This window comes from Lytechinus variegatus, chromosome 5 (assembly GCF_018143015.1).
Source record: "Lytechinus variegatus isolate NC3 chromosome 5, Lvar_3.0, whole genome shotgun sequence".
Taxonomy (NCBI): domain Eukaryota; kingdom Metazoa; phylum Echinodermata; class Echinoidea; order Temnopleuroida; family Toxopneustidae; genus Lytechinus; species Lytechinus variegatus.
The window spans coordinates 22,380,529-22,396,417 of NC_054744.1; the positions used below are offsets into that span (position 1 = coordinate 22,380,529).

Below are 15,889 nucleotides of genomic sequence, written 5' to 3' on the forward strand. Positions count from 1 at the left end.
CAAAATCTTTGACCAAGCCTCATCCCTCTTCACAAGTTTTCATCCTTCAAGGCCTGCTTGCCTAAACCATGATGCATACAAACCTGGTTTTGTGCTGTGAACATACAAATATAGACCTGAGATGATAGCTATAGTAAGGAGAGCGGCCCACCAGTTGATAAGAAACATGACCCCAACACAGATGACTGACGCCAACAGGGCTACCCACATGTTGTAATACTTGAAGGCAGGTCTCCAGCCTAGATTCAAAGTGAAAAAAAAATTATAAGTGCAATATTCAAATTAAACAGACATCATTTTACTTTACGGTTTAATCTGTAGAGGTGTTGACCTCTGGATAGATGGATATAATGGCAGTAGAAATACATGTAGAAAGTTTAAATTAAGTCAGTGGCAGATACTGATGATACAAAAATGCAATGACTCATCCATTTTTTTCTTTTTTTTCTCTTCAGAATTTTTTGTTGTTGTGTTGACCTTATTTTGATTAAAATGTAATTTCCCCCCTTTTTTCTTACGAGGAAAAAAATACAAAACCCAGTAAATTGATGAAAATTTTGATAAAATCCTGAATCCATTGCTGACATAGAAGCACAGATGGTTTAAGGCAATATTAATGATAAGTAGTGAATCCAATTATACTGATTGACAAACTACACAGTTTAGAGTCAAAGGCCAAGCATGGTCATTAGATACCAAATACTATAAACACAGGTACACATATGAACCAACGATCAGACCAGGTATAACTTACCTGGAGACTTTGCAAGTGAAGCAGAAAAACAAGAGAAGTTGATGAGAGCATAGGAAGCCAAGAAGAAGTTTGAGATGAGTGGAGCTATCGTGTTTAAATCACCTATAATAGATTGAAAAAATGAAAGAAAGTAAATTATGTACATGTATCCCTTTTATAACAGGGACTTATTTTAAATCTTAATTGATTAACCTTTCTTCTTCGCATTGAAAACACCACCATTTACGTTGTCCTACATTTGTCTTCTAAAAGATCATTATTTATTTGCGATACACTGCATACATGGATACAAATTAACATGTATGTTTCAAAACTTGCCAAGTTTGATGGATAATGAAAAGCTGAAAATCCTAACTTTACTGTTCAAATGAAATCTGAAATAAAAATACTCCGAAAATTATTTTTGCCCAATTGATCGTGGGCCTGGCAGCCACTGTCCAGCGCCAGATTGAAGTTGCTCTAGAACGGCAAACCGGGTAGCAGCAACTCTCATCTTTTTACGTCTTTTGGTCCGATGTGGCCGGGATTTGAACCCCTGACCTCCCTGTTGTGAGATGGATGCTCTACTAACTGAGCCAACACACTAATAATTTAAGAGTGTAGTGGTCATTTTAGTATTAAAAAGTATATGCATCAGATGAAATAATGGATGCATCGACAATTGTTCATTATGTAAAGAATACTTCATTTCCGTTGACATATGCCATAATAGCATGCACAAAAAAGGCATAAAGAGATTATAATTTTCTCAATGTACCAATAGCAATGAAAGCAGCTGCAATGAAGAAGGTTAGAACGTAGGCTCTCTTTGGTTCATCACCAGCTCCGACTCCATAAGCAAAGTACTCAATCTTTGGAAAGATCTTGTCCTTGCAGACAGCCTGAATAGTACAAACAAAATACAGGAATTGTCTTTACATGTAAATTTCTCTATAATAAATGTAATTCTAGTCAGAATCCTACCAAGTTTGAAACAGTATGGCTGAAATTGATCATCACCGAAAATTCTCATAATCTAAAATGAAAACCTGATATTTTAATGATATATTGAATTTAAAAGAAAATCAATTTTATCTGAGCAGGTATCACCATCAATGATTCATTAAAGATATTTTTGAGGACTGTCATTGATTGAAAATTCCTACATGTACATCATCTGTAAGCCAGTCAAGCAAATACATAATAAACTATTACCATCGACTACCTGGGTATGGGATGACACACATGACAATTTGTAAATACTGAGAATGGGATAAATTCTTGTAAGTCAATGTTAGGATGCAAAATGTCCAGGCTTGTTAAAAATATGCAACAAATACATGATATCAATAGTGTTCAGACTTGTCTAATAAACTATCCCACTTATTGTCTATGGATAAACATGAGTTCATTATTAAATCCTGAAGGTAAGATACATGTAGGTATAGGTAAGATATTTAATATCCATGGTCGCACAGACAAAATTTCATGACATCATGATATTCAGTTCACTTCGAAAAATTCAAATGTTCTACAGCTAATAAGTAGATATACAGTGCGTATCAAAAAAAAGTTTACACTTTGAAAAAGCTCTGGGAATCAAAAAATATACAACATGTGGGTAATTTTTTCACATATAATCTTGGGTTTGGGTCTCATCTATCCAATGAAAGTAAAAGTTTTGACAGAATGTTACACTTGAGTGAGCACTGTCTATTTTTGTAAAGCTCGCAGAAATCTGTTTGCGCAGAAATGCTCGTTTTCACGCAGTGTCAAGGGGAAAGGGCGAAATCAAACTTACCCTGCGACACATTTTTCCTACATTTCCCTTGCACTTTTAGTCAATTAAGATAAAACAGACACATTCAAGCATTTTTAAACAAATTTGCCACCCAAATTGAAATTTCAACACTTAGTAAGCACAACTTTTACCCTTTTTGTGCCAGCTGGATCTGAGGACATAACTGAATCTAAACAAAAGTTTACATCAGACATCTCCAGCACTTTTTCACTAAGTTTTTGTTATTTAAAGTGGGTTGACATTTAATTTTTCATTTAATACTTGTTTCTCCACACTTTTCCCAAGCTTGACAATGATTAACAAAATGAAAATCAAGCCTAATTCATTTTATGTAAATCACAGCTCAGTGTAAATCAAATATCGTCTTGATGGTGTGTGGGGGAGTGGGGTGGGGCGCAATGCACTCTTCGAAGTTAAAAAAGGTCAAAGATATCTTAAAATCAATTTTACTTGCTAAATTCTACGTGTTCTTCATGATAAAGGTTTACTTTTATTCGCATAGCTATTTCAAAGTTCTGCGCAAACCATTTTTCACTAAGTTTTCAAAAGCAAGTGGTGCTCACTCAATATTTTTCGATAGTTTTTAGATCTTGGACTTGTAAGCATATTAAAAATAAGCTGGCTTTGCCCTACCACATCTGAAGGAGATTTTAGAAAGGCACTGCCCTCTTACCTGAAACACCTTGGGAGCACTGACCAAGCTGGCTAGAGCGGAGGAGAGAGATGCAGCAAAGATACCAGCGAGTACCAAAGGCACCCAGCCAGAGATGACCTTCGCTGCCTGGATATGGATAAAAGAAACAAGAAACGCTACATTCAGATTATACAATGGTGGAGTAACTTACATAATGTCCTTTTAAAAGAGTACAAAAATCCTTCTGGGAACACACTTCCATCCCCTGGGTAAAGTGTGGTAGAAGACATAGTAAATTGATGATATCCCAGGGCTTATCTGCAGGAATCCACAAGAACATGACCAGAGAGTAATTTATGTTGTCTCTGTCAGCTACTAAATGTAGTAACTTTCAGGTAAATAATTACCTATAGACGAAATTGGCTATACCAGTTTTGGGTTATGCAATGGATTTACCTTAATAGAAATTAACATTAAAAGAACAGGAAACATAAAAAATATAAATGTTTTGACAAACAACACACCTAAAATAACAATTTGAATGCACTTACAGCCAGGTCATTAACAAGCCCATATTCACAGTTCATGGTCCCATTCAGGCAAGCCGAAGTGACGTTGCCAGCGATGACATCAGCAATACTCCCTGTAGCCTCCCTGATCATACAACCACCGATGATCCAAGAAAGACCAACATATATGATGGTGGAGATCAAGATGGCCAACAATGTTCCCTTGGGGATAGCCTTCTGGGCATCCTGTGAGATGAGTGAAGGAGAGAGAGAGAGAGAAGGGGGAGAGAAAGGGATAGAAGAGAGGGCAAGTAGGAAAGGGGGATAAGAGGGTAAGAGAGGGGACGGAAGGGAGAGATAGAGAATAAGATAACAAAGAATGAGGAGTGAGATGAAAGAGAAAGGAAGAAACAAAGAGAATAATAATAATAGCATTACAATTCTACATTCACTATTCAAAATATAAACAGGCAGAATGTTGCGTGGGCATGAAGTTGGGATGGACTCTGATATTAATGATTGCTTACAATTAAAAGTATGCATGTAACTATTTTTTTAAGAAAAAAAAAAGAGATGTGGTACTAGTACATCAATCACACAGCGCAATAAACAATGAAAAAATGTAAATGCTACACGGTATGTAAATGTGAAACAGACCAATTAATAATGATGAAGAAGGACTATCATTAATCCTGACCTACTATGTACATGTATGCTATTATAATATACCAGGCACCTGTAAAACCTCTGAGTCACAGCTACAATACATATCAGTCAGGTGCACTCGGCAATAAATCATGTCTATCACACCGCAACAGCATGCACATGTGATAGAATAATCATTATATTATTATTTTTAGGAAACCATCGCTGATTATCTTTTTCCCATCATTCCCTCCTGTGCACTTTCATGACTGGTAGTGTGGTTTCCTGGCAAGGCAGACACCTAACATTTGATTACACACACTTGGTTCTGATGATTATCACATGGATGCCAAACACACATGTACACATGTATATGTTGCAATCAAACAGCGAAGAACAATGGTTTGAACACGCCCAACAATACCTGCAATGGGAACCCTACATGAGTCCAGTTCACATTCTAAGAATAACCTAATATTGCATTATGGATCATGAGATGTAAACAACCTTATATATGATATCAATGCAATTCGTCTTTTTTTAATAGGACAAAAAGAGGATACATGTACCTAATGAAATCTTCAATCACAAAAATCTTAATTTTTTAATGATGATAAAATTTGCTATTTCCGAAAAATTGACGTAGGGACTTTTAAAAAAATCCAAGGAACTTGACAAAGCTTTCTAAAATCAGGACATTATCTCATGCCTGAAAGCAACCAATGGAGTATAAATCCAGGATACAAGAAATATGAAAGATGACACATTCCAGTATGCCCGGTTCTTATTCACCTATTCAGATTCACATGAGGTGCTGCTGAATGATTCAACTACACGTACCCGTACCAATCCAGGACCTAACGAGGCAATAATTAAACCATTTCATGCTAATGCTTCTTCTGGACGCAAGAAAGCAAATTTGATAGTCTGTATATTTGCATTACATCAAGGAGACGCTAATCGAAGAAAACATTATATGAGGGATCTGGACACCAAAAAGTCCCTAAAAGCCATTGAACACTAAAAAAGTTCCTAAAGTCCTACACATGTAGGGCTCGATATAAACCACAATATACATGTACAATGTAACATATAGAAAATTTGGGTGGTAAAAATGGTGAGCTTAAAAAAAAAGAGTAGCCCCGGGGAAAACAATTTGGTGACAAATATTGTTGATTCCTAGTTCCAAGGGAAAGAAATTATTACATGTAGCACAAAATATTCGGAAAAAGGAAGCATTTTTTTTAAATTCTGTTTTCATTATAACAAATTAAAGTCAATTACAAAATTGCAAGTGATTATTAAGTAATTGCGAATTGTTACTAAATGTATGTGGGATGAAAATTATATGTAGGTATACACACAAAAGTGTTTGGTCTGAACTTTATATTTCTAGTCCCGATCTTTTCACCCAATTCAATCTCTTCCTCTATTACTTCCTTTGTCTGTAATCATAGAGGGTTAAAACATCCGAAATATCCCATCACATCCTGATAAAACCGGTCTGACCCCATATGAAAACAATTGGCAGTTATAACCATACAATGGAATGATATAAGTTTTGTTATGCAATGGGATATTGTTGTAGAATAACAGGGAAATTTATTTTGTGTAATAAACATCACCAATATTTGTTTATAATACAAGGAGCTTTGGGTGCTACTATCCTTTGCAATATATCATAAACCTTGTTCTTAATAAGATGACTTCAAGAATGGCTTTGATATGCCAAATTGTATCAGCTACATCATGTAATCAGTTGAAATGTGTTCCACACTTCCATATTTTCATACACATGTGTATGAAGATTAAAACTGTATTCCTCTAAAAAAAATAATGCAAAGTATACTCTTTCATAGTTCAACTGGAGTCTGATCATAATGTCTTAGATCATGCTTGTGTTTTAGAACACTGTTTGTTATCAATTACAATCTTTTCTTTAAAAATCTTTGACAATACCAAAAGACGAGTCATATTCAAGTCAAGTCATTAGTAAAGTCACTCTACGCCGATATTAATTAATTACAAACAGCTTTAATACTACAGCATGAAGACCAACAAAATTTGATGATCACAGTCTCATGGAATTTTCTTCAAACTCTCTAAGCTGAATGTAGAAAAAAAGAAATGATTTACTCGCCAAAGAATTGAAGAGCTGTGCAGAGTGTTTAACCCAGCACCTTGAGACATGCACTATGAAAATGCATCCAGTATCATGTACTACAAAATGTCTATAACTATCTCCCCCCCAAAAAAAATATATAAAAATCACTATACAGGTTAACAGGCACAAAATATTTTATGGCAGTGATTATAAGGCTCAGGTGGTCAAAGGAAATTACTTCAATTATGAAATAATTAAAAAGATGGTTAATAGTACAATAAGCCTTATAGGGGTCTTTGATGATAATATTTACCTTCCACTTCATACAGTGCTTCTTATTGTCTGCATACAGAGAATGCAATTCTACTGGCAATGGGAATTTTGGCTGGCCTGCATGCAGTGTATGCACGATCTCCACTTTCTGAGGAGTATTCCAGCGATAAGTAGCCAAGAGGCTGTTATCATTCAACCAATTGAACTTGGGACTATGGAACCTCAACTCATACCCCCTAACAATCTACAGACACACATTAATTGGATATTAAAAAAAATCCCCATTATTACCATGATACACCATTTGGCAGGGTATTATCATCAATTATCATTATCACAAGCATCATCATCAGCATCATCATCGTTGTCGTCGTCATCATCATCACTAGCATCATCATTATCATCATCATCACCAGCATCATCATCACGAGCATCATCATCACTAGCATCATCATTATCACTATAATTATCATTGAGAGGAAAGTTTATCATTAGCATCATCATCATCACCACCACCACCACCACCCCACCATCATCATCATCATCATCATCATTATCTTACTCATCCTCCTGACCACCATTGGGGGTATTAACGACTTACTTGAAGATCTCCTGAAATGTTTGCCCCTGCTAAGATACCAGTGGCTGCTGGGAAGAAGATGGAGAAGACTGAGAAGAAACTCTCTCCATCTTGGAAGCTGGGCTTTAGATTTTCTACAAAGACATCCTCTATAAACATGAATATAAAAAAAAATATAAACATAATTTCTGTCAACAAAATGAAAGATTTATGTAAATTGTGTAATATGATAATGTACAGATCATTTAATAGTAAGCAGTGAGGATAATGATCTGTGAAGTTACAATAAGAATTCAGTTGAAATCTAGTCATACAAAATATCAAATTTGATGAATATTGTTTTGTAGCATTATTTTCATCATCATGCCTCATAATCAGCATCACGCCTCATAATCATCATCATCAGGAAACTTAATCACTAGCATCATTATCACCATCACCATCACCACTACCACAACCACCACCACCCAACCATCACTGTCATAATCATCATCATCATCATCATCATCATCATCATCATCATCATCATCATCATCATCATCATCATCATCATCTGCATCATCATCATCATCATCATCATCATCTGCATCATCAGCATCACTGTGGTCATCATTGTATAAAAACACTTCAATCGATTATGATACTGGAAAACAAAGCGATGTGGAGAAATGGCTATGGAGGGGAGAAGGAGAAGAAAGCAAAGGAGAAAATCAAAGAATAAAGATGAATTCTTACTTTTGTACCCAGTGAACCCCTTGGCAGCTTTAGCGTCAGTCACCGGAAGAAAACTACCAACAACCATGTTGAAAATAGCTATACTAAGAACCACAAGAAGAACTAACTGAACCTGTATTCAAAACATCACAATATAACAGTATTCATAATCAGATAGAAAAACAAAACTTTATTATAAAATGACCACAAAATCATTCTTGTAAAATGTTTTGATAGGATTAACCAAAGAACCCTCCCCCCAAAGAAAAACAAATGACAGACAATAATTATCACAATCAGCATTATAAAAATGAGCTACAATTATTAAGATACTTGCAAAGTCATGGGCGCGACTTCATCAGTTACATAGTTTGTAGCACTATTTTAAGCTCTATTGGCATAATAGTCCAGGATAGGCCCCATAGGAAATTGACCAAACCTTGTTTTTTTATATATACAATATTTTTTGATGGTTTCTTGTCAATTCGAGGGTGCTGATTACGAATCTGAATGATGCCACTCGTGTAACCTTGAGCATTTTCCGCAAATTGGCAAAATCCAATATGGCAGCCAAAATATGCAAATTACCCATGAAATTCATAAAATTGTCCGCACATTGGCTGTGAAATGCATGAAATTGTGTGGCAGGAGTGAAATACAATCTTAAAAAATAATTTTTGACAAAATATTTGTCTTCCTGATATTCAAAATGGCCGCCTTAGGCTATCATATACACTATCATGTACAATATGAATAGGGAAATTTATTTTTCACAAAAATGAGCACTAAACTGCAAAAATCGCGATGTATGAACGAAGTAATATATGCAAATCATCATTACTAATGAGATATATTACTTATTATGTCAAATATGGGAACATTGCTGTATTTCGATATCTAAAATAGCCGCCACTGGCCCAAAGAGTATTATGTACAATGGCAATGGCCGGGGCCAAAAAAATGAGAAGATTGAGCATTAAAATGCATATTATTAAGATAAACGAGTGGAATACTGACTAAAAACATAGTTGTAAATATGCCATTTATGTGGTAAATGCTGTATTTTGAAATTCAAAATGGCCGCCATAGCCCCTATATTCATCATGTACAATGCGAATAGAGAAACTAATTTTAACACGAGTAAGAAACATAAAATGCATGTAATTGTGATCTATGAGTAGGGGAAGGCGGGGTAAGTTGTGACAGTTTTTGCTTTTTGCATGTTAGAATTGATATGATTAATAATCTTGTCGAAATAAGTACCTTGCCTTGAAATTTAATTCTTCTGAAATATTTTCCACCTATATATAACTCTCTATCCCCACACTGAAAGTCATCGTGACCTTTGAAAAAAAACGATGTCAAATGGCCCAACTTGCCCCATATATGGGGTAAGTTTGAGCCACCTTCTGGGGTAAGTTGAGCCACAAAAACTATGTACAAAATGTATGAGGGGAGAACCAGCATGTCAATTTTTTGTTTAAAGTCTTTTCACTTGCTAATTCTCTATAAATACTAACATTCTTTAAAAGGAAAAGAGCAGCCATGTAAATTTACTCCTTTCAGCCAGCATTTCAATCGATTTTTATGGTTTGTTTGTTTTTTAAGATACATTACCATAGGAATTACCATGGCACAACTTGCCCCATGCTGTTTGGCTCAACTTACCCCAGTCCGAACTTAGTGCGATAATTTTGTATCCACACATTTATTATGCATCCATCATATAAAAGACTATGACAAGAATGAAGATCCATATCTGGACTAATAATGTTGTTATCATGTCTTTATTATATTTAAAGACGTGTGTGTTTATAAAGCAGTTATCTATTTCACACTCTTTTTTACTTTTTTGGCTGAAATTCATATTTTTCCCTCTAAAAAACTACTTTTTGTTTCAAAGTTGAAAACAATATGGTGGGGTTAGGGGTTATGCTATGGGTCATCAATACATGACACCACCACAATGTCTGACTCATTCATTATTGGCCTGGGGCTGGTGGCTCAACTTGCCCCTATGCTCAACTTACCCCGCCTTCCCCTATATTATTGTCTGACATCATGTTTTATAGCAAGACATATCATTTCTTTTGTCATGCATGAGATAAATACTGTATTATGAAATTAAAAATGGCCCCTATAGGCCCTAACAGTATTATCTACAATGTGCATTGGGACATATAATTTTGTACGAATTTGGATTTGCTTGACTATGACATCCATATAATCCTGTTGTATGAGTAAAACGTTGTTTGAAAACATTTTTTTTAATCATCGCATTTCTTCTTTCATATAGGTGATAAATACTGTATTTTGACATTCAAAATAACCTCTACAAGCCCTAACTAATTTATGTAACATGCGAACAGGGAAACTAATTTTCACAAGAGTGAGAATCATAAAATGCATATAACTATGATGTATGGGTAAAGATATTGTCTTAAACATTATTTCTAACTAAATACATCACATATTGGTCGTGGACATGGTGGAGGTAATAAATGGTGTACTTTGAAATCCAAAATGGCTGCCATAGGTCCTAAAAGTATTGTGTACATTGTAACATGGGACATATAATTTTGACAGAATTTGGCTTTGCTTCACTCTAAATATTGCATATAATTGTGAATTGTGATGTAAAGGTGAATAATTGTCTAAAACCATGGTTTCTAACTAGATATATCATAATGTTGTGTAATTAAGGTGATAAATGCTGCATTTTTAAATTGAAAATGGCCACCATAGGCACTTATCGTATAATATACATTTTGGGTGGAGACAAATCATGTTCACAAAAAGGGCATATGGCAGCCATTTTGAATGTTGAAATACAGTATTTATCACCTAAATTACATAAGATATGATATATTTTGTTATAAATCATGTTTTCAGACAACATTCCACTCATACATCACCATTTGACCAAGCAAAGCCAAATTCTGTTCAAATGATTTGTTCCCATTCATATTGTGTATAATACTGTAAGGGACTGTAGCGGCCATTTTAACTTAAAAATAACCGTATTTATCACCTAACTGGCAGAATAAATGATATATCTTAATAGAAATTATGCTTTCAGACAATATTTTACTCATAGATCACTATTACGTGCATTTATGGTACTCACTCCTGTGAATATTGGATTCCCACTTTGCATTGTACATAATACGGTTAATGTCGATGGCGGCCATATTGAAAGTCGAAATACAATATTTAACACAAACTTAAAACCTGAACAAGCTGAATGATATATTTCGTAAGAAAATAAGTTTTTAGACAGTATCCAATTAATTTATCACATTATATGCATTTTAGCGCTCACTCTTGTGATTTCTTTTCTCCCATTTCTCATTTCTGTATAATACTTTTAGGGCCTTTGGCAGCCATTTTGAATATCAGAATACAACATTCACCACATACATGGCATATTAGTAATATATTCCGTTAATAATTATGTTTATAGTCAGTATTCCAACTGTTTAATCTTCATAATAAGCATTTTAGTGATCACTCTTGAGAATTTTTTGGCCCCCATTGCCATTGTACGCAATACTGTTTGGGCCAGTGGCGGCTATTTTAGATATCAAAATACTGCAATTTTCCCATATTTGACATAATAAGTAATATATCTCATTAGTAATGATGATTTGCATATATTACTTCTTCATACATCGCGATTTTTGCAGTTTAGTGCTCATTTTTGTGAAAATTAGTTTTCCCTATTCATATTGTACATGATAGTGTAAACAATGGCCTATGGCGGCCATTTTGAATATCAGGAAGATAAATATTTTGTCAAAAATTATTTTTTAAGATTGTATTTCACTCCTGCCACACAATTTCATGCATTTCACAGCCAATGTGCGGACAATTTTATGATTTTCATGGGTAATTTGCATATTTTGGCGGCCATATTGGATTTTGCCAATTTGCGGAAAATGCTCAAGGTTACACGAGTGGCATCATTCAGATTCGTAATCAGCACCCTCGAATTGACAAGAAACCATCATAAAGAAACAAGGTTATGCCTCTTCTATCCTGGACTATAAAGCAGCCATGCGATAATGTCTTGACAAAGTGACAGGGAGAAATGGGATATAAATTCTTTTGGCTTAGTTATATTTCTGTTAATACTCGTCTCACTATTGACACAAATGAAGGAAGCACAACATGATTATGACTGTAAAGAAGACTAGACTAGACATTTATGCTAGTTTTATGAACCAATCAGGTGAGTATCAAACTCCACACGAAAACAATGAAAAAACAAAGAAACGCATAAGAAATTCTAAAAATAAAGAAATAAAGAAAAACATTGGCTTTTGCAATCTTCCTTTGTGGAAACCTTTAAAACAGAATACAAAGATGACATCTGGAAAAAACAAAGAAAATATGCCAGTAATGTTTTTCACGAATAAATTTGCATATTTTATTCATAATAGATAAATTTAAAAAATAATTATTTTCATAATTTTTTGGTACTAGCTTGTAGTTAAGGTTGAAAATAATGTGCGTGCCAATTTCGGAGCGATCGCGTGAATGGTAGCCCCCAGTCCTCAATACTTCTGTAATAGCCCAGTCCTTTTTCGGAAATGTTGCTTTTAACAGTGTGAATGATGTTATTTTTTTTTATTTACAGGCACGCCTTGTCACAAGAATTAGCATTGCCAATTTGAGAAAGAACAATCTGTCTTGCTTGATAAAGAATTGTTATTAACACAATAACTATAACAACTTTACTATCAACCAATCAGAATGAAGGATTTCAGTAGCTTTCAACTGCTATGGCAGGGCTCGACATTAGCAGTGGCCTGAGGCAACAAAAATGAGAGTCCGGCCACCAAAATTCTGTAAAAGCCCAGACTTGGTGGTCCAGTTTTGGCTACCAAAGATTTTAATAAATTGTAATGTTTTTGATTGCTCTAGGGCCACAAAATTTGTTTTGCGGGCCACAAAAAAATATGACATTGATGATTTTACTGATCGAGCCACCAAGAAAAAGATAGCGTGATAGCCTTGATTATGGATTTCAGTAGCTCTCAACTGTTATTGTAAATGTGATAATATAACAAGATATATGAAACAGGACCGTTATCAATTAAAAAGATCATATAATTAAGAGTACCTTAGCTTCCCATGCCATGCCTATAAAGAGGATGGCAAGGAGGATAACAATGGTGATCATACCGATGATCCTGACATCATTGACCAGGCTTACCATCTGGGCATCATACTCCTGAACAAAAAAAAGTAAATAATGAAGATATTCATCACATCATTCTGTAAAAATAATCAAAGAATAATTAAAGTATCATGTACTTTTCACACCGCATTGATTTTTTAAAGATTTTTTGGGGAACTGAACGTTCTTTTAATAAAGAAATATACAGGTATGAAAAAAGACAAAATATGGCTGTCTTGGGGATATTTCAGGAAATAAATAGTGACTTTCACTGACTACTATCATTAGCTACTGAATGGTAGTGATATTTTTCAGAAAGAAAGCATAAATTCTTGTATAATGAGGATTAATGCCTTACCAAAGGGCACTAGCATAACATAATTGGGAATCGAATCCGGGTCACCGGAATACAAAACCCCCGCTCTACCGACTGAGCTATCGCGCCTCCTCCAAATCCTTTGTTGATTGGCACAGAGAAAACTTGACAGTGAAAAATCACTCATACGTTTTTCACATACATGTACGTAACACATTTCGTTTTTAAACATTATCAGCTTGATATTTCATTTTTAAAACATGTATAATGTAGTCTAAATTAAAGATCATTCATGATTCTAAAAAAACTGCACTACTGGAAAATTACTTTAAAGAAAAAATCATGAATTAGCCGTCCTATCCTGTAATATAATATTTTGCACATGGACTTGAAAAAACAACTAAAATACAGTACTGTGAAGGTCTACTATATTTGTTTTGCATATTAATCCAATTTTGACAGAGAAGGGAAGAGAAAAATCTAGCAGGAAAGATGTTGGATAACAAGCTCATCCTGCGTTGTTGATAGGCATCAGCCGGTATCTATTACAGGGATTTAAACTGTAACTATTCAAATCATAAAAGCTTCAGAAAGGGATCTGAATCCTTTAGTTATCACTGGATTTATAATGCCTTTCAGGCAATCTGAATATCAAGCTTGTTTCAATTCATACATGTAAGTTCAGTGGAGGGGGGGGGGCTATTTGATTCAGAAAGCACTGTGGGTTAAAAATAGACTTGTGTGAAGTGAAGTTAATTTTGAATATTCAGATGCAAAGCGAATTTAGTGTTTGAAACATATCATGTACATATGAAGGAATTGCATTCTCCATATTTGAATATAAAATATGGCTGATGAAGAGATAGCGATCTCATCTTTAACCCTTAAAGAAAGGGGAGGGGGCTGATTCAGTCCCCGCTCGACATTTTTTGACCGCATCGCTCACTGACTTTTTACTTTCAAGTCTCGCACAACTTTTGAGACCAAAATTGAGACCCCTCAGTACGCGGTTCCGAAATTATGCAACATTTCATAAGTGCATGCAGACCCAAAATTGCTAAAAAATGTGAATTTGTGTACAAATCCAATGCAAATATTGTTTGTACATAGCCAAAATTCATAAATGTACAGTACATGTATCATTATTTGTCCTTTGACTGATTAAAATTTCTGTTGAAAAAACAATAAAAAACAGCAAGTAAGAACTACGAAATACATAAGAAATTTAGAAAACAATAAAATACGTAAGAAAATAAATGTGATTTTTTAAAAACTATTTCTTAAAAGTACTTTTGATCAGATTCCTAATTTAGAGTCTGTTCAACAGAAAATTAGCATTTTAGGGAATTATTAAGTTAATTAGAGCAATTTTTTAATTTTACGCATAAATAATTTGCAAAAATTGAGATTTTTCACAGAATTTGACTGTATAGATTTGTAGATTATGCCATGGGTAATTTTCAATTTTTCGCACGATCGACGGCCGAGATCATAAGGGGGACTGAATCAGCCCCCCCCCCTGTCTTCTTTGGCATTAAAATAGCCCAGTCTAGGGTTATCAATGTAAAGAAAAAAAATCATTACAGCCTACAAAATAAATGACCATATTCAAAATAGGGAAATCATTTTACTGATTTGTTTGACAACTTTGAACATTCAAGCCTGGATGTTTTCAATTCGAACTGTGCATAATCCTTCCAAAACAAAAATAGAAAATCACTTTTTGGAATGGGTGCTTTGTAAAAATTAGTTGATTTTCAGTATACTTTAACTCCTTCATGTATGTTCTTTTGTTTCAAAATATAATACACATATTAAGTTGTACTATATGATAATTCATTATAACTATAAATATTTCATATTCTATATAATGATACTGCACATGTACAGTGCATAATTGCTTTAACAACCTGTGTACCTGCCATGTTCCTCATTTCAATTTCATTTTCAGTTTTACTTGCATTATCCTTCTCTTCTTCCCCCTTCCTTTACCTCCCTTTTCTCCTTATATTATAATTGTATAATAACTACTGTTTTTTACTTTTAAAAACTTTATTATCACTATTATTGTTGTTAACATTGTAATTATTGCTTAAATTACCTTCAATTTTTGTAGTTGCTTATTTGCTTACTATGATATTTTGAAGATTACCTGTTTTAAGCTTGTCTTTCATCCGTCTCAATTATTGTATATAATTTTGTTAATCAGGTATAGGAAACTACCACTGTAAGTTTTAATAGGGACTTGCCTGTTGTACAAGCTTTGCTTTTCTTGGCAAGTCCCTCCATTCTGTTTCATACACTTTTCATAGCCAAAATAATTGCAGCTCACTTTAGTTCCCGTTTAATTTGTCTTCAATATTTTTATGTAATATCATTGTCTTATTTTGAATATGTA

At 34.3% G+C, this 15,889-nt stretch overlaps 1 protein-coding gene across 1 annotated transcript in view; it reads right to left on the reverse strand.

Moving 5' to 3' along the window:
* LOC121415740 (solute carrier family 12 member 3-like) overlaps nucleotides 1–15,889 on the reverse strand; it is a 50,797-nt gene that overhangs the window by 14,086 nt on the left and 20,822 nt on the right. The window contains exons 7-14 of the mRNA XM_041609066.1: nucleotides 13,119–13,229; nucleotides 8,015–8,126; nucleotides 7,301–7,428; nucleotides 3,720–3,923; nucleotides 3,208–3,315; nucleotides 1,512–1,635; nucleotides 755–856; nucleotides 84–239 (exon numbers count right to left, since the gene is read on the reverse strand). Coding sequence (XP_041465000.1) covers nucleotides 84–239; nucleotides 755–856; nucleotides 1,512–1,635; nucleotides 3,208–3,315; nucleotides 3,720–3,923; nucleotides 7,301–7,428; nucleotides 8,015–8,126; nucleotides 13,119–13,229 — 1,045 coding nt within the window. The remainder of the gene's footprint in view (nucleotides 1–83; nucleotides 240–754; nucleotides 857–1,511; nucleotides 1,636–3,207; nucleotides 3,316–3,719; nucleotides 3,924–7,300; nucleotides 7,429–8,014; nucleotides 8,127–13,118; nucleotides 13,230–15,889) is intronic.